The following is a 23947-nucleotide window of genomic DNA, read 5'->3' as shown; positions in this document are numbered from 1 at the left end:
TCAAACCCAACGCAGAAGAAAGTGATGGTGCTCAACCTTGGCACATGGAACGTGAGAACTCTGCTAGATAACATCAAGGCAGACAGACCAGAGAGAAGAACTGCACTGGTTGCAAAAGAGCTAGCTCGCTACAACGTGGACATAGCAGCTCTCAGCGAAACGCGCCTAGCAGACAAGGGCCAGCTGACAGAACGTAGTGGTGGATACACGTTCTTCTGGAGCGGTCGCAGGAGCGCTGAACGACGAGAAGCAGGCATGGGATTTGCCATCAATTCTAACCTCGCCCGTAAACTCACCAAGCACCCAGAGAGCATCAACGACCACCTGATGACACTTCAGCTCCCACTTGCAAACAAGAAGAGTGCTACGCTGATTAGTGCCTACGCTCCCACCATGACCAACCTTGATGACATTAAAGACAAGTTCTATGAAGAACTCGACGCCCTCATCTCAGCAATCCCACAGTCAGAGAAGCTCATCGTTCTCGGGGACTTCAATGCCAGAGTAGGGACAGACTACCAAACCTGGGAAGGGATCATTGGAAGACACGGCACTGGCAAGTGTAACAGCAACGGCCTTCTGCTCCTCAAGACGTGTGCCACACACGACCTTGTCATCACCAACACCCTGTTCCGCTTACCCACCCGTAAGAAGACGTCATGGATGCACCCACGCTCGAAGCACTGGCATCTGATTGACTACATCATCACCAGGAAGAGGGACAGGATGGATATCAGAGTGACGAGAGCCATGTGTGGTGCCGACTGCTGGACCGACCACCGCCTCATTGTGTCCAAGTTCAGGCTTCGCATTCTGCCCATGAGAAGACCCCAAGGGCAGAAGACTGCAAAGAGGTTGAATGTCTCCAAGCTGAAAAGCAGCAGGGTTGCAGAAGAATTCGTCGATGACCTTGAAGGCAGACTGCCAGACACACCACAGGAAGACGGGACCAGCGTTGAGGAACAGTGGACGGCCTTCAGAGGCGCTGTCTACACTACCGCCCTCGAACATCTCAGACCAGCAACCCGAAGAAACCAAGACTGGTTCGATGAGAATGATGAAGAAATACAGGCACTACTAATGGAGAAACATCAACATTACAGAGCGCATCAGAACGACCCCACGTCGCTAGCCAAGAAAGATGCCTTTACCAACGCAAGAAGAAAGGTGCAGAAAAAACTTCGCGAGATGCAGGACAGCTGGTTCAGCAAGAAGGCCGATGAAATCCAGGGCTATGCAGACAGCCACGACATAAAGCGCTTCTACGATGCGCTTAAGGCTGTATACGGACCCCAGTCCTCCGGCTCTTCACCCCTCCTCAACGCAGATGAGACGCAGCTGCTGACAGAGAAGAAGCAGATTCTGGATCGCCGGGCTGAGCACCTTAACAACGTCCTTAACCGCCCTGCCGACATCAACGACGAGGCCATTGCCCGCCTGCCCCAGGTAGAGATCAACAAGAACCTCAACACCCTCCCCACAGTAGATGAAGTCAGGAAGGCAGTAAGGCAACTCTCCTGTGGCAAAGCGCCAGGACCCGATGCAATCCCTGCTGACGTATACAAAGCAGGAGGCCCTGTCATGATGCAAAAGCTGACTGTACTCTTCCAGTTCATGTGGAAAAAGGGACAGGTCCCGCAACAGCTGAAAGATGCCAGTATAGTCCACATCTACAAGAGGAAAGGCAACCGCCAGTCTTGCGACAACCACCGAGACACTCCCTCTTGTCCATTGCGGGGAAGATTCTGGCCCGCGTCCTGCTCAACCGCCTTCCCTAACATCTTGAGCAAGGTCTGCTCCCAGAAAGCCAGTGCGGCTTCCGTGCTGAACGTGGGACCGCGGACATGATTTTTGCTGCGCGCCAACTCCAGGAAAAATGCCAGGAGCAACACAGCGACCTCTTCATGACCTTTGTCGATCTAACCAAGGCTGTTGATACGGTCAGCAGAGAAGGCTTGTGGAAGATCATGGAGAAGTTTGGCTGCCCCAGCAAGTTCATCACAATCGTCCGGCAGTTCCACGACGGTATGATGGTGAAAGTTCTGGATGACGGCGACGAGTTGGAGGCCTTCCCAGTGACAAATGGCGTCAAACAAGGCTGCGTTCTTGCCCCGACTCTGTTCAGTATGGTACTCTCTGCCATGCTGACAGATGCCTTCCATAACTAAGAAGAAGGAATCCATGTCAGATACAGGACTGACGGCAGATTGTTCAACCTTAGGCGCCTGCAGGCAGTTACAAAGGTGCGAGAGACTGTCATCAGAGACTTGTTGTTTGCTGATGACTGCGCACTCAACGCCAGCACAGAGCAGGAGATGCAGCATGAAATTGTCTGCTCCTCACAAGCCTGCAACAACTTCGGTCTCACTATCAGCACCAAAAAGACCAAAGTTATGTACCAGCATGCCCCAGGAAAGCCATACCAGGAGCCGCGCATCACGGTGAAGGGCCAGAACCTCCAGGCAGCCGACAACTTCACCTACCTGGGCAGCATACTCTCTCGCGCAGTGAACATAGACGCTGAGGTCAACAACAGGATTGCCAAAGCCAGCACCGCCTTTGGGAGACTCCGTGAGAACGTCTGGGAGCGGAGAGGATTCAGCCTTACCACCAAGCTGAAGGTCTACTGTGCAGTGGTCCTTACCACCCTCCTTTACGCCAGCGAGACCTGGACTGTCTACAGCAGACACGCCAAACAGCTCAACCATTTTCACCTGAGCTGTCTCCGCAGACTCCTCCACATCAGGTGGCAGGACAAAGTCCCCGACACGGAAATCCTGGGACGAGCTGGGCTCTGCAGCGTCTACACCCTCCTGCTGAAAGCCCAAGCCAGGTGGACTGGACATGTGGTCAGAATGCCAGACAACCGATTGCCTAAGCAGCTGCTGTACGGAGAACTGTGTCAGGGCAGGTGCTCAGTCGGGGGGCAGAAGAAACTTTACAAAGACTACCTGAAAGCGGCCCTCAAAGGCCTGGGTGTTGACATCAACATGTGGGAGACGCTTGCCCTCGACCGTCCAGCTTGGCGCAGCAAGATCACCACAGGAGCCTGTGCAGCTGAAGTCAGGCGCATCATCTAGGCGCAACGAAAGCGTGCTGTGCGCAAAGCCCGAGCAGCATCCACTGCCACGACAGCACCCACCCACTTGCGTCCCACATGTGGGTGAGCCTTCAGGGCCCAGATTGGCCTCATCAGTCACCTCCGGACCCACAGCCACCAATCTCCCATTTGACTTTGAAGCCATGGTCATCTTCGACTACGAAGGACAAACAACAACAATATAAGTGTTAAGTCTGTCTTCACTGTTACGATGAAAAGCAATGTTGCTGTAGGCAAAGGGTGGAGGATGAAAATGCAGGTGCTATTGAGGACTATGACTGACAAAGTAAATGGTGTCCTAGCATTGCCCAACCCATTCCGGAGGGAAAGAAAAGTAACAGTTTTAATAAGTCAGGTAACTATTATAGGGAAATATTTGGTCGACTCATCGTTTCCACTGATGCTGCCTGACCTGCTGAGTTCCTCCAGCGTGTTGTGAGTGTTATTATAGAGAAACACAAGCATTCAGGTTCACCTTCAAAATGATAAATTCTCCCAGTTTCATGTAACGTTAATGCTTCCTTTAGTCCAAATAAGGCAAGTGCTTACATTTTGTTACTTTTCTTAGTGGAATAAATAGAATAACCAACTCCATTGGCACACAAATTCAGATTATATACATAATTTTTCTACGTGAAAGAGTTCTCCACAATTCCCTTGCAGATACAGTGATTTCACTTTTGTAGCTCCAATCCATCTACATTTTTAATGTTGATTTCCAATCTGTTCACTTTACACTGTTGAGCATTGCTACATTTAGATTAAACAAGCCTGGTGCATTATGTCAGAGGTAGTGATTTGTTTTGTACCAAAATTACTAGCATGAAAAAACACTTTATAACATTTACAGCCAAAGAATAATCTTTTGTGCATATTGGCCTGAGGGTAACCTCCCTGTGGAAGCCACTGGGAGGCTGAGAAACCTAGCATAATGGTTTGTTTCAGCATCCTAAAGAACATGGCCCTTGGTAGCAGGGTAGATGTCTTTCAGGTTCACGGGGGAAGTAAGAGAGATTGTGGATGAGAGAGAGTGATATTTGACAGCTGACAGAGAACAGATATACTCTTGCTTTTATATTCTAGTCCTCTCAAAATGAATGATAACACTGCATTTGCCTTTCTTAACACTGGCTCAACCTGCAAGTTAACCTTTTGGGAATCCTGCACAAGGATTCCTGAGGCCTTTTGCACCTCAGATTTTTGAATTTTCTCCCCATTTAGAAGGTAGTCCACATCTTTATTCCTTCTACCAAAGTGCATGACCATGCACTTCCCTACACTATATTTCATCTGCCACTTCTTTGCCCATTCTCCCAATCTGTTTAAGTCCTTCTGCAGACACCCTGCTTTCTCAACACTACCAGCCCCTCCACCCATCTTCGTATCATCCACAAACTTGGTCACAAAGCCATAATAATTTCCTTCATCTATATCATGCTGTGAAATCATCATCATCAAGTGCTATGCCCGGTTTGAGCTTTGACTGCCATGGCCCACACACTCCTGTTTCAGGTCAAGTGGATCAATTCATTAGTATTCATTTCCAGTTCTCTGGCTGCTGTCTCCATCATCATTTGTCTTTGTCTTCTTCTAGCTTTCTTCCCTTCAATCTTTCCCATAATTACTGTGCATTCTAACTCCTCTTTCCTAATCACATATTCAATGAAGTTACATTGCCTTTTCATGATCTCATACATTATTTCTCTTTTTGTGCTTGCTCTGTTCATGACATCCTCGTTAGACATTCATTTCGTCCATGATATCCTATGCATCCTCCTCAAAAAACACATCTCTGCTGCTTCAATTCGTTTCCTCATGTTACTAGATATTGTCCAACATTCTGAGCCATATAACATAACTGGATAAACGTAACATTTCAGTACTCTGAGGCGGGTTGTCATGCCTAGTTTAGTATTGGTCAGTATACTCTTCATTCACGTAAAGGTGTCTTTTGCCATCCCTATTCTTCTTTTGATGTCTAAGTCGCATCTGCCACCTGATGTCACCCAGCTTCCTAAGTAGCAAAAGTTCTATACTAGTTATATGTCTTCCCCATTCATTCTCAGCCTGCAGATAGGATTCTCCTTCTTTTTGGATATCACCATACATTGTCTTTTTGCAATTGATAGATAGACCCATTTTTGCACTTTCTTCAACAAGTATATCAATTAAGTTTTGTAGTTCTTCCTCCATACTTGCAATTAGCACAGTGTCATCCACATATCTAAAATTATTGATGTTTTCACTGCCAACTTTGATTCCCAAGATGTTTCTTTTTGTTTTTAATATTGTTTCACTGTACACATTAAACAAATCAGGGGAGGAAACACACCCTTGTCTAACACCTCTCTTGATTTTCGTAAACTGACTCACTTCTCCATCTATTCTTACAGCGGCAGTTTGCTCCCAGTACAGATTTCTGATTAGGCGGAGGTCTTTCTAATCTAGGTCTGTGAAATACAACATGAGAATAAGCGGTCCGTTTCAACACCAACCTCTGCGGCACACCACTAGTTGCCGGCAGTCATCCAGAAAAGCCCCACTTTATTCCTACTCTCTGCTTCCTGCTGATCGAATAATCATCCATGTTAGTACCTTTCTTGTAATACCATGTGCAGCACCTTATCAAAGGCCTTCTGAAAATACAAAAAATAACATCCACTGACTCTGCTTTGTCTATCCTGCCTGTTATTTCCTCAAAGAACTCTAACATATATATCAGGCAAGATTTTCTATGCAAGATGCACATAGCTGGGGGTGATGTATTACCATGGACAGAGAATTCATTGACAAATGGAAAGCATAGAGTTGGGATACATGGGTATTACTCTGGCAATCAGTGGTCAGCGGTGTGCCGCAGAGGTCAGTGCTGGGCCCACAACTGTTCGTGATATACATTAACAATCTGGAAGAGAGGACCAAGTGTAGCGTCTCTAAATTTGCTGATGACACTAAATTGTGTGGAAAAGCAAATTGTGTAGAGGATACAGAGAGTTTACAGAAAGATATAGATAGGTTAAGTGAATGGGCAAAGGTCTGGCAGATGGAGTATGATGTTGGTAAACGTGAGGTCATTCATTTTGGAAGAAAAAAATGGAAGATGAAATTATTATTTAAATGGTAAAAGATTGCAGCATGCTGCTGTGCAGAAGGACTTGGGAATGCACGAATTGCAAAAGGTTGGTTTGCATGTGCAGCAGGCTATCGAGAAGGCAAATGGAATGTTGGCCTTCATTGCTAGAGGGATTGAATTCAAGAGCAGGGAGGTTATGCAGCAACAGTATAGGGTACTGGTGAGGCCACATCTGAAGTACTGCGTGCAGTTCTGGTCTCCTTACTTGAAGGATGATATACTGACTTTGAAGGTGGTGCAGAGGAGGTTGATTCCAGAGATGAGGGGATTAAACTATGAGGAGAGATCGAGTTGCCTACTGTACTTGTTGGAATTCAAAAAGATGAGAGGAGATCTTATAGAAACATATAAAATTATGAAAGGGATAGATAAGATAAAGACAGGAAAGTTGTTTCCACTAGTAGATGAGACTAGAACTAGGGGACATAGCCTCAAGATTTGGGTGAGTAAATCTAGGACAGCGATGAAGAGGAACTGCTTTTCCCAAAGAGTGGTAAATCTGTGGATTTCTTTGTCCAATGAAGCAATGGAGACTACCTCAGTAAATATACTTAAGACAGGGTTGGATAGATTTTTGCATAATAGGGGAATCAAGGGTTTTGGGAAAAAGGCAGGTAGGTGGAGATGAGTCCACGGTCAGATCAGCCACAATCTTGTTCAATGGCGGAGCAGGCTCGACAGGTGGTAGCCTACTCCTGCTCCTATTTCTCATGTTCTTAACTTGGAGTTTACAGCATAAACTCAGAAAGAATCTGTTGGTCTACAAGCATTGCTTCATATATCCAAGCCTCAAGATTAAACATTAAATCACTATTAAAGGCAAGTGAAGTCACATACAAAAGAACCGGCCACAAATCTGTCTCACCATTCTAAACAAAGAGTAGGTAAATTTAAGGAAATTTTAGTTCCTATTCTAAATTATTTCCACTTTCTCTGACTTCGAGTCAATTTAAAGGTAAAAATCTATTGCCCAGAATGTTTACTGTCACATAAAGTTAAATTTTTGAGAGCTACTTAAATATTTTTGATTTTGCTGATCAATTTCACTATTCCTTCACAATACCAATTGATACTTTGAATTAATCCAAGTAATAGTGTTTTCACCATTTTATAAACAAATACATTCTGCATAAATAATACCATTTACAAATAAACATAATACTGAGGTAATACATTTTGACCTTGAGGGAGTCATTGACTTCAAATATCAACTCTGTTTGCCTTTCTACTGTTGCTTCCCAACTTGCTGAGTATTTCCAGAAAGTCAGCTATATTTCACATGTAACCCTCTCACTGAGGCTTGTATACGGACTTGGCTCGTTAGCTAACTCTGTTAACAGCCACTTGACTCAACGGTGAGAAGGCCACCTTTCATAAACAATATATGTCTAGTGTCAGTATGATTTGGGGTTCAACCAAACAGGAACGTTATGATGTTCTGATTAAAGGAACCTGATTTGAGCAAATGCTGTGTAAATACTGCCCATACACAGTTATCGGTCAGCAAGAAATGAGAGTTCATCACTAACATAAAATTATTAAGAAACTATATTTATCAAATTTTTAACTTTAACAAACAGTTAGAGAAAAATAAAAGGGCTTATTACAGTTAAACCAGTCCAATGTGCACATAACATTGGAGCTCATCCTGGGGTAGTTGGGGCTGTATCTCTTTACTCACGTGCTGGATCCACGGTCAGCGTGAAAGCACCCGTCACATTCTGAACTCCCTTCAAAGACCATCTCCAACAAACGGGCTCTCTCAGGAGTATTGGCCCTTGCTCTTTGGAGCCATCCATCTGCACAAAGCACTTCTTGCAGCGGGGATTTTTCTTCCAATGCCATTTTGCGGCATCTTCCCTCGTGCCCCGCTGCTCAGCTCCCGCCAAAAGACCCCAAGCCAGACTACTGTCCTTCAGAAAACTCTTCACTGCAACTCTCTGGAACCTTCTTTCACATCCTACAATCCTGATTGGCTGACACGCATTCCTAAGTTGGACAACACGAGCCCTTATCTTAGCTGAAGCCAAAACACACTTTCCAGCACGGCACACTGCTTTTACAGAAAACTGCTAATATAAACTACCTCACAGCATAACATTAAAAATCTTAACCAGGGTATTACACACATAACTTTACCAGATGTATGGTAGATTGCTAAAAAGGTGTGGGTCACATACTGGCTTTCAAAAATCTGAACAAAGTGGACAGATAATGAAATGCTAATCAAAATCAGATTTAGTAGCAAATAATTCTCAACAACATCCTGTTTTGGAATCTCTACTACACTCAATTTGGTGCATACTGATCAGCTCCTGTGAGAAGCATGAATTAATTATACCACCGGAGGAACATGTGTACAATGACTCTACGTGCCATTCTGGGCCAGATGTACAAATAAAGTACTTCTGTGCCATTATATTTTGATTACATGCATAACAGTAAACTACATATCACCAAAATACAACAAAATAGCAATCCCTGAACTGAAAATTAACTTGGAAGTGTTTCTGCAAACCTTTACCTACTAAATCCAGCTTAATCTAGAACCAGTTCATGTCTCACAGAATATTGTGAAATACAAGGATGCTACTCAAAGTGAAGTTCTCTGAGCAAGACTGAAGTTCACTTGTGAAATTGAGAGGATTGATTAAATCAGTATTGAGGGGAATGAAGAGTATGTTCATTCTAATTTCATATTGTAAACAATAAAATTGCATTGTATATTGAATTTTATAACTGTGATAGTAAAGGTCATCTTCAGCTTTAATATCATTCTCTGATATTAAATGGTTGAGAACATTTGACTTACGAATACCTGCTCGTTTGTGTGAACTCCCGTAGTGTTATTAAATTCATTAGAATGTCACATGCTACATATACACACATGTACATACGTACATTTCTATGAATGGCAAAACTAGTCTATCTCCACACAGGGTAAATTATTTCTTATCAGCCTTTACGATGTCATTCATTAAGGTCCTGTGAAAGGTGAGGTAACCATGTGCACCTTCCAACTTATGGACAAAATTGACTCAAGGATGTCTGTAAAAATGAAACACGTTTGTCACCTAGGGTTCAAACAGTGGCACAGGACTTTGTGCTCTTAACTGAACTCCAGGCACACAAGTTCAATCTTGGCCTCAGGTGCCATTTCGGGGCAATTTGTGCGTTCATCATGACACGTTGGTTTCCCTTGAGTGTTCTCATTCCCTTCCAATTCCAAAAACGTGCTGGTTGGTGGGTTAATTAGTTATGGTAAAGCTATCTCTAGTGGATGGCAGGAGCATCCTCGGGGTTGATGAACATGCATGATAAGAGGGAGGAGGGAACTGGGTGAATGAGGCAGATGGAAATGCTCTGAGAAGACCCAATTATGCCCTTTATAGCATGGGAGCCTGGAGAAACATGAACTGACCTTTTCGCAGTTTTCAATTAGAATTTCCACAATGATGTTCTGAAACTTGAGATCCATGATGGCAGCCACACTTTCCTGCCGAGCTCTCATCAGAGTCGGTCCAAATACAACTCCTAGGTTTGCAACGGTCATCAGGTTCAGCTTTGCATTATTAGATACGCTGTGAAGGAAAGAGAGCAACCAATTATGAGCAAGTCTCTTTACAAAAATTCATTTTGACAGTTTGACCTTATTTGATAATTCTGTTTCAACCACATTAACCAAATAAAAGCCCCAACAAACAATTTAGGGAAGCAGATTTTGTGAGCAATTCTGAGTATAGAAGCTCTACCATGCCTAGGGAGAGTGGTGGGGGAGCAAGAGAGTGAGAAAGAAACTACAGAAATACAGCTGGAAGGGTGGGGAGGGAGCTGAGAGTACATAAAGCACACAGAGAAGATAAAGAGAGCACGCAATGGGTGGGGGAGTGTGGATGGAAAGGAAGAAGAGTGCGGACGGGAGTGAGGGAGAGAGCTCATGAGAATGAGGGCAAGGGAGGAAGAGCTCACAAGAGAGCAAAGCAGGGAGCGACAGAGAAAAGCAGCAAGAATGCTTGTGAATATGGGAGGTGGGGTGGGAAGATGAGGGAACACGAGAGTGAAGAAAAAGGAGGCAGAGAGGAAGCTGAAGCATGGCTGGAGAAGGGAGGAGAGGTGGAATGGTCAGAGAGAGGAGAGAAAAGGTGGAAGGGTTGCCAGAGAGAGGGAAGGAGAGTCACCAGGGGGAGATGAGAGGAAAGAGTCAGTCAGGCTAAATTGTCAGCTGGAGCATTTGGAGATTGATGGGCTGTAATCCCATACACTCCTAGGCATGTTCATCTGTCGCCCTTTATAGTTTCTCAGTAAAATACACTACATTTGTACGAGCTCATGGCAAGCATATAATTTGAAAATGGGAGTACGTGGTCACCATTGTGGGGTAAAAGAAATTGAGGATGCACTGGAAGGTGGAATTGGAGGAATGTACAAATATGGTAATCGTAACTAGAGGAGGTCGCGAAGAAAAACATAGAAAGATCTGAACCAGATGAAAATTTTAAATATCATTAGGAGGTTATTGATGCAAAGTATTTTTCAGTGGACATTGAAAATTTTCTTTTGGAAAATGTTCGCTTTTTGTGTAAGGGTGCGATTAAAAGTACAATTAATGTGCATTTTTGAAAAATCATGCAATTTCAAGAAGTCTCCTACTTTCCTACTTGTAATACTCATCTGTTTGGGGGGGGGGGCATCCGTTAGTCTTGCGAGACCATGGATCTGTGCCTGGAAAGTCCTCACTCTCCAGGGCGCAGGCCTGGGCAAGGTTGTATGGAAGACCAGCAGTTGCCAATGTTGTCCAAGGGAAGGGCATTAGGACCCATACAGCTTGGCACCAGTGTCGTCGCAGAGCAATGTGTGATTAAGTGCCTTGCTCAAGGACACAACACATTTTCTCGGCTGGGGCTCGAACTCACGACCTTCAGGTAGCTAGTCCACTGCCTTAACCACTTGGCCATGTGCCATCTGTTTACAAGCAAATTAACTGAATACATTATCATCAACTGAGAGGCTCTCTGTTGGTTGGGGTCAACCATGGATGCTGCGTACTAGTCAATACACAAGCTAGGGCAGTACCACATGGAGAGCAAGTGATTCCTCTCTCCACGCAGCTGATGAATCCAAAGGAATGGCAGAGACCAATATAGATTGACACTAGTGGCATCTCAGGAGATGCCATTCAGCGTTGAACTCAACGTAGAACTACCAGCTCTAGATTTTCCTTTGGGGTTTACTCCCGAAGCCTTCCCCATGAGTGGGTATAGCCACAAGGCAGCAGAGGTTTGAGATCAGAGATTTACTTCTCCCAGATGAGCTGCCAACCATGGCTATCAAACCCCTTTGCCAGAAGCAGTAGGTTTTAAGGTGCCAGTGACCTGCCTTTGCCCCTTCTCGGCGCTAAGCCACAAGTGAAGCTCAGAAGCTGGACTTAGTTGCCAGAGGCTATCTGAGATGCTCACCATTGAGAGCATTTAACAGGTAGTGGGAGCTTATCTCCATCATCAACTATCCTTTGTAGAATGATACTGGCAATTTTCTTTACCAGTTATTCTGCTCATTATTACCTGATTTAATGCAGTGCCTAATTTCATTCAGACTGGATCCAGGTTATAGAAATGATATATAAAAGGATGTGTAATAAAAATCAGTTTTAATACATTAGGATATATATATTTTTTAAGAATTATATTTTATCTGATCTAATGTATTAAAACTGATTTTCATTTTGACTTTATATACATGTGCATGCAAATATAAAATGATGCTAAACAACCTGCTGAAAACCTGGTGCAATTATAATTTTATTGTGAACAGATCATCTTTGCAAACCAGCTACACCTTTGCAGAAATTAAAATATAAAAATATAAACCTCTCACTCAATGTCACTAAGACCAAGGAACTGACTGTAGACTTTAGGAGAGGAAAACTAGAGGTCCATGAGCCAGTACTCAAGAGGTTCAGAGGTGGGCAGCACCTCTTTAAATTCTTGGGCGTCAATATCTCAGCAAACCTGTCCTGATCCTATCTTATAAATATAATTGCAAAAAAAGCACAACAGTACCTTTAATTCTTCAGGAGTCTGTGGAGATCCGACATGTCATCAAAAACCTTGGCAAACTTCTACAGGTGTGTGGTGGAAAGTGTATTGACTAGCTGCATCATGGCCTGGTTTAGGAACACTAATACCTTTGAGCAGAAAATCCTACAAAAGGTAGTGGGTTTGGCCAGTACATCATGGGTAAAACCCTCCCAACCATCAGTCTTTTGAACAAAAGGGGATAACTGTACTCTTTCTATTCCTGGTGTTTCCAGTTTAAGGTCTCATTATCTTGCTATTTCAGACTCGTTATTTATTGCTATCTATTTATATTTGCACAGTGTTGTTCATTGACCCTGCTTACACTTACTGTTCTATAGATTTGCTAAGTATGACTACAGGAAAAAGAATCCCAGGGTTGTATGTGGTATCATGCATATACTCTGATCATACATTTTGTTTTGAACTTTTGAACTTTGAATTTTTCACTGGAGATGACAGTAAATGAGTGACTACACTGACAAGTTGCAATTACAAGTAAACAAAATAACAACAAAAAGTCTGTTGCTTAACTTCCCACGGAGATGTATCTTTGAAATCTACATCAGCTGCAAGCAACTTGACACAAACACAGACAATAACAGAGTAGTGATAATAAACTGTTAATTTGAATACATCAAGGGAGATCAACAACACCCAGAGCAAAGCCACTTCTCAATATAGAAGGTGTACATCGGCAATTCTCTGCGCGCTGCAGTTTTCCTCTTAAATATACTTCCTTTGAATTACTTTTGCTGCAATCTGCAGTATGTGAATTTCCTCTTACCAACTGCCTTCAAAATTTCATCTATGATCTTCAGATCTCATGATTGACAATTGAATGCAGAGCAGAAGCAATGAGCACCAGCGGAGCAGTTAAGCACGGCGCCTTTAAGGGTCATTGCCATGGCTGGGAACACAGCAGGTGGGGTGGGATTCAAGTCAGGCTGAAGCTCAGAGGGATGAGGCCTCCTCTACCCAGTACTTTGTCGGTGAACGTGTGGGTCACCGGAAGATAAGATTGATGATCTCAGGGCAAGACTGTTGTATCACAGGCAGATCTCAATTGTTCGTTGCACTGAGACTTGTATCAGCGGACATGCCAGGGCAGAAGGTTTTATGATTTTCAGAATGGATCAAGCCACGAACTCTGTAAGGAAAAAAGTGGCAGTGCGTGCCTTTTGGTCAATTCCCTTCAGTGTTCAGACAGGGGGTTATGTCGACCCCTTGCTCCCCTGACTTAGTACACTTAGCAATCAAATGTAGACCGTTCAAATTGCCTCAAGAATTCTCATCTGTGATTCTGACCGCAGTTTGCATACCACCAGCAGTTGATTATAAGCAAGCACTCACAACACTGCATGATGTCATCTCCAAAAAACAGCCCATCCTGACACATATCAGATTATAGTCGGTGGCTTTAAACAACACCGTTTAACGAAATCCTTGCCCAATCACTAGCATGTAACCTGTTGCACCAGGAGTCACAACAAACTAGACCACTTCTACACTGAGATAAGGAATGCCTAGCATATTCAGGATCTACTCCAATTAGAAGCCCTGGATGAACCAGAATTTGCTGAGAGCCAGATCTGAGGCATTCAAGTCTAGAGATCAAGAACGCTACAAGAGGTGCAGGTATGATCTCTAGAAGTCCATCTCACAGGTAAAGTGGAGATTCTGGACTAGACTGATGCTCGACAGCTGTGGGAGGGTTTGAATGCCATAACCTCCTACAAAGTTAATTCTAGCGACACAGGGGACAGCAGAACTTGGCTTCCAGATGAACTCAATGTCTTATATGCTCTCTTTGACTACCAGAACAGGGAGGAACTATCGTGCACTCCTACATCTCCCGATGATCCTTTGGTCTCAGTATTGAAAGTCGACGTGTGGGCTGCCTTCAAGAGGGTAAGTCCATGGAAAGCATCCAGTCTGGATGGAGTACTTGACCTTGGACTGAAGACCTGTGCTGACCAACCGGCTGGTGTGTTCACAGATATCTTCAACCCCTCACTTTGGCAGCGTACAGTATCCAACCACTTCAAGCAGGCTTCAATCGTGCCAGTGCCCAAGAAGAGCATGGTAACCTGCTTCAATGACTATCACCCAGTGGCACTTATGTTCACAGTGATGAAGTGTCTTGAGAGGCTAGTGTTGAAACTAATCAGCTCCTGAGTGGCAACTTCAATCTGCTCCAGTTTGCCTCCAGGAGCAACAGGTCCACAGCAGATGCCATCTCATTGGCTCTTCACACAACTCTTGAACATCTGCACAGCCAAGGATGCTCTTTATCAACTCCAGCTCAGCATCTAATACCATCATCCCCTCAAAACTAATTAGTAAACTCCAAAACCTGGGCCTCAATACCCACTTGTGCAATTCCATCCTGGATTTCCTCACTTGAGACTCTAGTCAGTTCGGATTGGCAAAAACATCTCCTCCACAATCTTCATCAACACAGACATACCACAGAGCTGTGTGCTTAAACCTACTGCCCTACCTGCTTTACATGTACTGTATGACTGTGTGGCGAAGTACAGCTCCAACACCATATTCAAGTTTGCTGATGTGGGCCGTATTAAAGGTGGTGATGGATCAGCATACAGGAGGGAGATTGAAAATTTGGCTGATTGGTGCACTAACAACAACCTCTCACTCAATGTCAATAAGACCAAGCAACTGATTGTAGACTTCAGGAGAGGGAGACCAGAGGTCCATGAGCCAGGACTCATCGGGGAATCAGAGGTGAAGGGGATCAGTAACTTTAAATTCCTGGTTATCACTATCACAGGGTACCTGTCCTGGACCCTTCACATAAATGTAATTACAAAGAAAACAACAGTTTCCTTAGGAATATGTGGAGATTCAGTATGACATTAGAAACCTGGACAAACTTCTACAGATGTGTGGAAGAAAGTGTGCTGACTCGCTGCATTACGGCCTGGTATCGAAACACCAATGCCATTGAGCGGAAAATCTCACAAAAGGTAATGGATTTGGCCCAGTACCTCAAGGGTAAAGCCCTCCCAACCATTAAGCACATCTACATGAAATGTTGTCATAGGAAAGCAGCATCCATCAAAGATCCTCACCACTCAGGTCATGTCTTTTCTCACTGTTGCCATCAGGTGGGAGGTACAAGAGTTTCAACCATCAGGCTTTTGAACAAAAGAGGATAACTATACTTATCTATTGAGATGTTCCCACAACCAATGATCTCACTTTAAGAACTGTTTATTGTGTTACTTCATGCTCTGGTTATTTATTGCTATTTATTTATACTTGTATTTCCACAGTTTGTTGTCTTGTATGCTCTTGTTCTTTCACTGATCCTGTTTACAGTTACTATTCTATAGATTTGCTGACTATGTCTGCAGAAAAAAAGAATCTCGGGGTTGTATGTGGTGACATGTATGTTCTCCGATGATAAATTTGACTTTGACTTTGAACTAATGGCAGGTCTGCAAAGCAGGAAGTTTGAATATTCTCAAACCAGGATTAACTGCTATTTCGACAGCTCTAGAACCTATTGTCCAGAGATGCATTTTAAATTTAATCTACCGTCCATGCCCAGGACTAATGATTTGTTGCAGAAGTTAATATCTTGCTATACACCCCAAGGACAAAATATGCACTAATACCAGGCAGTTTGAAGATGGTTAATGAATTTTTTGAATACAGCTTCCCTTATGACTTTTGGACCCCTGAGCTCATCTCAGAGTTCTGAGTTAGTCTTCAAACTGGGTGTGATGGATTTCCCTAATATCCAGTAGCATCCTTTATTTCTAAGACAATTGGGTCACAAATTCCATCTCATCCCACCTTTCCCAGTTGATCAAACCATACTTTTCCACTGATGCAAATTTATCAACTATAAACCCAAAACAGCAATGAACCTTTATTCATTATAACAATAATCAACACAACTTTCGCTAGCGACTCTCATGCGATCGCATTCTGCAACAACAACAAGTATTCACTATTATTGCAGAACAATTAAATCTGATGTTACTACATTCTGCTCCTGCTGATTATCCAGGCAGCTCTTAAATTGTTTACAAAATTTAAATACTGGGTCAAAATATTAACATTTTGTTGTTTGCAGATGTTGTTGGTAATTTTTTTTTAAACTTTCCTCAAAATACTGACCATTATATTCAACTGTTAGTTGGAGTAAGCAATTCATATTTTACAAAAACAATATAACCAGCAATTTGTTTTAAAGACAAAAACTATTCCCTGTTCAGTTTCTTAATCTTGTAGACCACACAGTCACTCACAAACAGCAGTGCTTATGCACACTCTGTGATTAACATCTTACTTGGCCAAATGATTGATGAGAATGCCCAATATCTCGCGATTCTTTTCTGGAAGTTTATGAATGAGGGAATGAAGTGGCTGGATTCTTGATTCGGGACTACCACTTTCTGCAGAACAGAGAACACAACAGAACTCCAACATTAGATAATAACCAGTTCATTTTCTTACAATGTATACAATACTTAAGTGCTGCAGATCCATTCTTTCAATAAATGAAATCCAACTTTTCCATTACTTGACCTTTAGCAGTATGTCACTCTACATCTCTCTCATTTTGCTTCCACCATCAACAACTTATCACCGAGAAACAGTATTAATTCAACCCCTTGAGCTTATCTGCCATTTATTTGGATTACAGTCAATCAGCATATCAACTTCCTCTACCTAAATCCACTCTATACCCTTTGATGCCCTAACACAACAAAAATTTATTATTTTCTTTCAAAATTGGAACGGGAGCCATTAATTCAAAACAAGAATACTCAAGGAGTCAGAAGAACCAGCAGAAAAGTAAAGTCCTCAGATGCAAGTCTGGAGGAAATGAAGCCATGGGGACACTTGAAAACAAGATTCAGAACTTTAAAGACAAAATATGCTTTAACCTGGTGCTAAAGCCAGCCAGCTAACCAGTGTTGAACAGAATGGCCTAAGTAAGAGTAGGACAGAGTTTTGAAAAAGCTCATATATATTGTCTAATGTATACAAAAGATGGCCAGCAATAGGCTCTAAAGTCTATAGATTTCAAAGGCATAACTGAGTACAGGAGAACTCCAATAAACCTGCACCTCAGGACTTTGGCAGTGTTGAACTGAAATTTTCCAGATTATTGAAACTCAAACATACTTAATTCACATTCTTTTTTTAGGAGTGTTACAGTGCAGTGAATTTTCTAGTGCACACAGTTGAGGCCTCCAGCAATCAGGGTCAACCATGGATGTTGTGCCGTCTCTGTCCAGCTGTCCTGGGCAGTATGATATGGAGAACAAGCTGTTGCCCATGTAGCAAATTTCCCCTCTCCATGCATCTGATGAAGCCAAAGGAACAGCAGACCGATACAGTTTGGTACCAGCAGTGTCGCAGGAGTTGCCAGTCAGCATTGAACTCAACACAGGACTGCCTTGGGGACTTTCCTTTAGGGTTTACTCCTGAAGCCTTCCCCATACGTGGGTATAGCCACAAGGCAATGGAGGTTTGAGATCAGAGTTTTCCTTTTCCTAGATGAGCTACCAACCACAGCTGATGAGCCTCATTTGCCCATAGTGTACACAGTAAGGTTAAAGGTACAGTGGGAATCCTAAACACAAAATACTCTGCAGATGCTGGGGTCAAAGCAACACTCACAACACGCTGGAGGAACTCAGCAGGTCGGGCAGCATCCATGGAAATGATCAGTCGACGTTTTGGGCCGGACCTTCATCAGGACTGAAGAGGGAAGGGGCAGAGGCACTATAAAGAAGGTGAGGGGAGGGTGGGAAGGAGAAGGCTGGAAGGTTCCAGGTGAAAAACCAGTAAGGGGAAAGATAAAGGGGTAGGGGAGGGGAAGCAGGGAGGGGATAGGCAGGAAAGGTGAAGAAGGAAAAGGGGAAAGCACAAAGGGTAGTAGAAGGAAGCGGAACCATGAGGGAGGTGATAGGCAGCTGGGGGAGGGGGCAGAGTGAAACTGGGATAGGGGAAGGGAGGGGGAGGGAATTACCAGAAGTTGGAGAATTCGATGTTCATACCAAGGGGCTGGAGAATGTTCATACCAAGGGGCTGGATGTTCATCTGGTGCTCCCGGTGCGGCCTCCTCTACATCGATGAAACCCAACACAGATTGGGGGACCGCTTCGTCGAGCACCTCCGCTCCGTCCGCCACAACAGACAGGATCTCCCGGTTGCCACCCACTTTAACTCTGCTTCACATTCCCATTTGGGTATGTCCATACATGACCTCCTCTACTGCTATGATGAGGCTAAACTCAGGTTGGAGGAGTAACAGCTCATATACCGTCTGAGTAGTCTCCAGCCCCTTGGTATGAACATCGAATCCTCCAACTTCCGGTAATTCCCTCCCCCTATCCCAGTTTCACTCTGCCCCCTCCCCCAGCTGCCTACTACTTTCCTTATGGTTCCGTCTCCTTCTACTACCCATTGTGTTTTCCCCTTTTCCTTCTTCACCTTTCCTGCCTATCCCCTCCCTGCTTCCCCTCCCCCACCCCTTTACTTTCCCCTTACTGGTTTTTCACCTGGAACCTTCCAGCCTTCTCCTTCCCACCTTTTTTATAGGGCCTATGCCCCTTCCCTCTTCAGTCCTGATGAAGGGTTCCGGCCCGAAACGTCGACTGATCATTTCCATGGATGCTGCCCGACCTGCTGAGTTCTTCTAGCGTGTTGACAGTGGGAATCCTGCCAGGGGACTACTGGGATACCCAAATGGACAATTATTATTTTATGTGTTTTGCTATATTTTTGAACTAGATCACTTGTTCAGGATTTCCTCATTAACAGGAGAAATATATTTACATTTATCTTATTGAATTGCCCAATAAAACTATCATTCAATCACCTGAACTCAAGGGAACAAAAGCCAAAATTATCCTACCTGTTCTAGACTGCAAGACACAGGTGCAGAATTAGGTCATTCGGCTGATTGAGTCTGCTCCACCGTTCCATTACAGCTGATTTATTATCACTCTCAACCCCATTCTCCTGCCTTCTCTCTGTAACCTTTGACACCCTCACTAATCAAGAAGCTATCAACCTCTGTTTTAAATATATCTAATGACTTGATCTCCATTGCCATCTGTGGCAATGAATTCCACAGATTCACTGCCATCTGGCCGAATAAATTCCTCTTCATCTCTGTTCTAAGTGAATGCCCCTCTGTTCTGAGGCAGTGTCCCTTGGGCTTAGTCTCCCCCTCTATAGGAAATAATAATGAAAATTCTAATAATTTAATACTACAGACAACTACCTCATTCAACTATTTTGCAACTACTTATGCAACTACTGTATTTTCATTGCTGATAGATTTTTTCACTCATACTGTAACTAATGTAGGTCTTTCGTAACAGTGAGTTTTTGTAAAGTGAACATTCAAAAAGCGGGGGATACCTGTATACTAGTGCTTGTGGTTAGGAGCATACCAATCCACCTCATTTCTCATTCCTGTCTGTGCCTTGTTACATTGGATAACCATTGCAAAGTTTCCAATTGATGATTTTCATTCTGTCATAAAAGTGCAATGTTGTGCTCATCCCTCCCACTATAACATCGCTTAATCTGTAAAATACGCCATTGCCACTATCCAGCACTTCTGACTTGGTGTCACCCTCTCCCCATTCATATAGTTCAGGATAGAGCAATAATGCAAAGTCAGGTCCCATCTCTGACTTGTTCCACATGAACAAATCGCAACCCTTTTCTGTATTTTAAAGCTGCAAGTATCACTGCAGTGTATTTGGCTACTTACTGATTAGAGAGATGAATTCTGAATGCAACTTGTAAGTCATGACAGGCTCCGGAAGATTCCTGTAACATTCATAAAACAACAAATATGTTGAAAATCTAAGCAAAACATTTAGTGACTTGAATAATAACGGTTTGGTGTGGAAAATGGGGGTCCATTTGTCATGATAGTGCTGAGTTCCATTTGTCAAGATAGTGCTGCAGCCACAATAACACAGACAAGTAGACAGAAGAAGGGATAAAGATTAACTTTATTTGCCACATGTACTGTACACTGAAACATCAAAATATACAATGAAATACAACTTTTGCATTAATGACTGGGAACAGCCTATAGGTGTCGCCATGCTTCTGGTACCAAAATAGCCATGCCCACAGCTTACCTAATCCATATGTGGAAGGAAACGAGAGCAACTGAAGGAAAAGCCACCCGATTATGGGCAGAAGTTACAAACTCCTTACAGTCAGCAGCAGGAATTGCTTGCAGTGTAATTGCACGGCGCTGCAGTCTTGACTCGTGTTCACTAAATGTTCAAAAGGCATTGGGAGTTGGGAGGTGGGACCCTCACTACCGCTGTCCTTTTCTTTCAGTCACAGAACTTATTGCTAATCTAGTTAAGGTTCTGGTCATTGGAGACCCCCTCCCCCAGATGAAGTTCATAATAGTCATTTCTTTGGGTATCTAAAAACTAGACTCTCTCTTACTGGATAATTTTGCCTGACGTACATATTGTTTTTCACTGAGCAATTCAATGCTGCAAGACTCGCTGAACATGGACTATGAGGTGTTGCTCCTCCAACCTGACAGTGGCCTCATCGTAGCAGTAGAGGCGGCCGTGGACTGACGTATCAGAATGGGAATGGGAAATAGCCATTGGGAAGATCCACCTGTTGTGGCAGACAGAGCAAAGTTGCTTGACACCTCATATTTCATATGGGTAGCCTCCAACTTGACTACATGAACATAATTTCTCTAACTTCAGATAATTTCCCCCCCCTCCTATTCGCTCCTTTTCCATTCACCTTCTGGCATCCTCTTACCCCTTTCTCTTCTACTCACCTGCCAATCACTTCTTTCTGATGCCCCTCCTCCTTCCCTTTCTCCCATGGTCCACTGTCCTCTCCTATCAGATTTCTTCTTCTTCAGCCCTTGACCTTTTTGAACTATCGCCCCCCAGTTTCTCATTTCATCCCCCTTCCCCAACCACCCATCATCCCCATCAACTGGTTTCACCTATCACCTGCCAGCTTGCGCTCCTTCCGTATCCCCTCCTCCCCAGACCTTCTTACTCTGGTTTCTTCTCCCTTCCTTTCCAGTCCTGATGAAGAGTCTTGGCCCAAAACGTCAACTGTTTCTTCCCCTCTATAGATGCTGCCTGATGTGCTGAGTTTCTCCATGTGTTGTATTTATGTCCCTGAGGACTTGACCACTTCACTGGAGCTCTGCCACGAAGCTTCTCTTGTTCAGCAAAGAACTAAACTCTTGTTCAATAAGGCTTTTCTAATACTCTACATGATAGGTTGCTCTGGACCACATGGAGCTGGAAAATTGGACACAAAATTAGCAGGATAATAGCAAAAAAATGTTTCTCTTGCTTGAGGTCTGTGTCTGTGACCAGTGGTATGCCACAGGGATCAGAGTTCATTGTTATTTGTCTAAGAATATGAGGAATAGTTAGTAAGCTTGCAGATCATACTAAAATAATTACTGTGTTGTATGCAGTGAAAAGGAGAACCAAGAACTGCAGCAGGATCTTGATCAGCTGGGTAGGCAGGCTGAAGAATGAAAAATGGAATTTAATTCAGATTAGTGCAAAATGTTACATTTTTGAAGAACAAAATAAGGTAGGACATTGAACGGAAGAGCACTGGGCACTGCTGTAGAGTGTCTTGTGGCATGCTGGCATTCATTAGTCAGAGGGTTTAATATAGAAGTTGAGAGGTTACGCTGCAATTGCACAAAACAATGGTGAGACTACACTTGGAGTATTGTGTTCTGTTTCGGTCATCCTGTTACAGGAAAGATGAGATTAAACTGGAAACAATGCAAAAAAAATATTTACAAGGACTACTGGTGCCAGGACTCAAGGGACTGAATTATCTATAAAGGTTAGACAAGCTGCAGCTTTACTCCTTGGAGCATGGAGACTGAAGGGTAATCTCATAAATGTGCAGTATATAAAATTATGAGATGCATAAAGAGAGGAGTCATTTTCCCAGAGTTGGTAGCTGAGGAAAGTACATTAGATACATTTAAATAGTATGTGGACAGGTAGGAGAATGACAAAGGTTTAGAGGGATATGGACCAAATGATGCAAAATGGGATTTGCTTGAATATATATCTTGGTCAGCATGGACAAATATAGACCAAAAGCCCTTTTTTTCCCAGGCTGTACAGCTCTACGTTGTTCAGATACCACCTGGAGTGAAAATATGTCTACGATGCCATTTTCAAATAACACACAACATAGGAGATTACAGCCTTATCAATTGACTGAGGGAAGTAGAGGGTATTGAAAGGAACTTTCCTTCCTTGCCTTTAAAATGATTCCATAAGACCTAAAGTGGTGTGAGATCTTTGCTAAAGACTGCCATCCACTTCTAACTGCGTAATTGTGCTGTTGACTCTGATTTCAGTTTCTAGAACCCTACAACACAAGATTGAGTGATGTAATGGTTGCTTCAGATTCTAAAGTTTGAACAGGTTTTTTAAATAAACCGACATGACAACTTGAAAGAAGAACAAAACAGGCACAGCTGCTCACCGCAGATACTGTTTAAGTGCACTGGTGATGGTCTTTGTTTCCCATTCCATTGTGTTATTGAGATCAAGTTCAGCACAGGTCTTTGCATCTGGAAAATATCATTACATTTATAAGCACAACTCAGTACTAAGTTTTTAGTTCAGAAGAAAATTGTAGAATTGTAGTCCTCAAGGAGGGCAATTACCTATACTATCATATTCTGAAAGCCTTCAAACCTGGTGGCATCTCTTCTGCTTTCTGTGCAAGAGTATGACAGATGAAAGCAGCTTACTACCATCTTTCTAAGCAAACTAAGGATGGGCAATAAACATTGAACTTCCTGCTATAGCCATGCCCTAAAAATGAATTTTTAAATCATTGTAAAGGAAAGAACATGTTAATGTTACTGTTCCACATATGTTATAATAAAGATGTTTAATTCAACTAGGAACAAAGGAATTTTAAAAAGTGAGATTTTAGTGGAAATGCTATCAAATGTTTAAGCATTATGATACATTAATATTTAATACTGAAGTCAGTTGCTTGATGTGGCAGTGCTATGGAAGGCTACTTTGCTTTCATGTGAAGTATGTAATCCACTACCATTTATTTTTGTTGTAGCCTTTCCAAATGTCAAACAATGTATTAGCAAAGCAGATTTGGCAGCATCAGATCCTAATGAAAGAGTTAAAGAGGGCAGCAGTGGAAACTATTCATGACCAATTCTACACATCAATAAACATTTAGCAATAAAACTCCAACAGTGAGCGTGGGAACACACTGGTCCCACGCAGTTCCTCCAAAATCATTTTCAAAGCATATACTGTACGCACGACACCTATGCTGCTCGTGTACATACCAGGAACCTGCTTTGAGCAAGGAAAAATTGATAACACATTTAAAAATAACATTCTGTAGTCAAATAGAAGAAAATAAATTGAAAAATTGATTTTTAAAATATGGTAGGTTTGCAAATTCATCCTAGTAAAAATCTTTCTGTGATTTCCTTCTACATTTATTTTCCATTTGTTTATCTGTAAAAAGTACAATTAGGAAGAAAGTTCCATGCTAACCTTAATGCAAAACATCAAACTTCATTATGAGAAGTACAAATCTATGATCATT

At 43.0% G+C, this 23947-nt stretch overlaps 1 protein-coding gene across 2 annotated transcripts in view; it reads right to left on the bottom strand.

Moving 5' to 3' along the window:
• The window catches only part of arhgap10 (Rho GTPase activating protein 10), a 223415-nt gene that overhangs the window by 54673 nt on the left and 144795 nt on the right, over positions 1–23947 (bottom strand). For both annotated transcript variants that reach the window (XM_072256040.1, XM_072256039.1), the window contains exons 15-18: positions 22844–22931; positions 20082–20140; positions 16632–16737; positions 9655–9814 (exon numbers count right to left, since the gene is read on the bottom strand). In XM_072256040.1, coding sequence (XP_072112141.1) covers positions 9655–9814; positions 16632–16737; positions 20082–20140; positions 22844–22931 — 413 coding nt within the window. The remainder of the gene's footprint in view (positions 1–9654; positions 9815–16631; positions 16738–20081; positions 20141–22843; positions 22932–23947) is intronic.

The sequence above is a fragment of the Mobula birostris genome, chromosome 4 (genome assembly GCF_030028105.1).
Source record: "Mobula birostris isolate sMobBir1 chromosome 4, sMobBir1.hap1, whole genome shotgun sequence".
In the NCBI taxonomy this organism is placed as follows: domain Eukaryota; kingdom Metazoa; phylum Chordata; class Chondrichthyes; order Myliobatiformes; family Myliobatidae; genus Mobula; species Mobula birostris.
The sequence above is the reverse complement of the archived record's forward strand: the minus strand, read 5'-3'. Positions and strand labels throughout refer to the sequence as shown.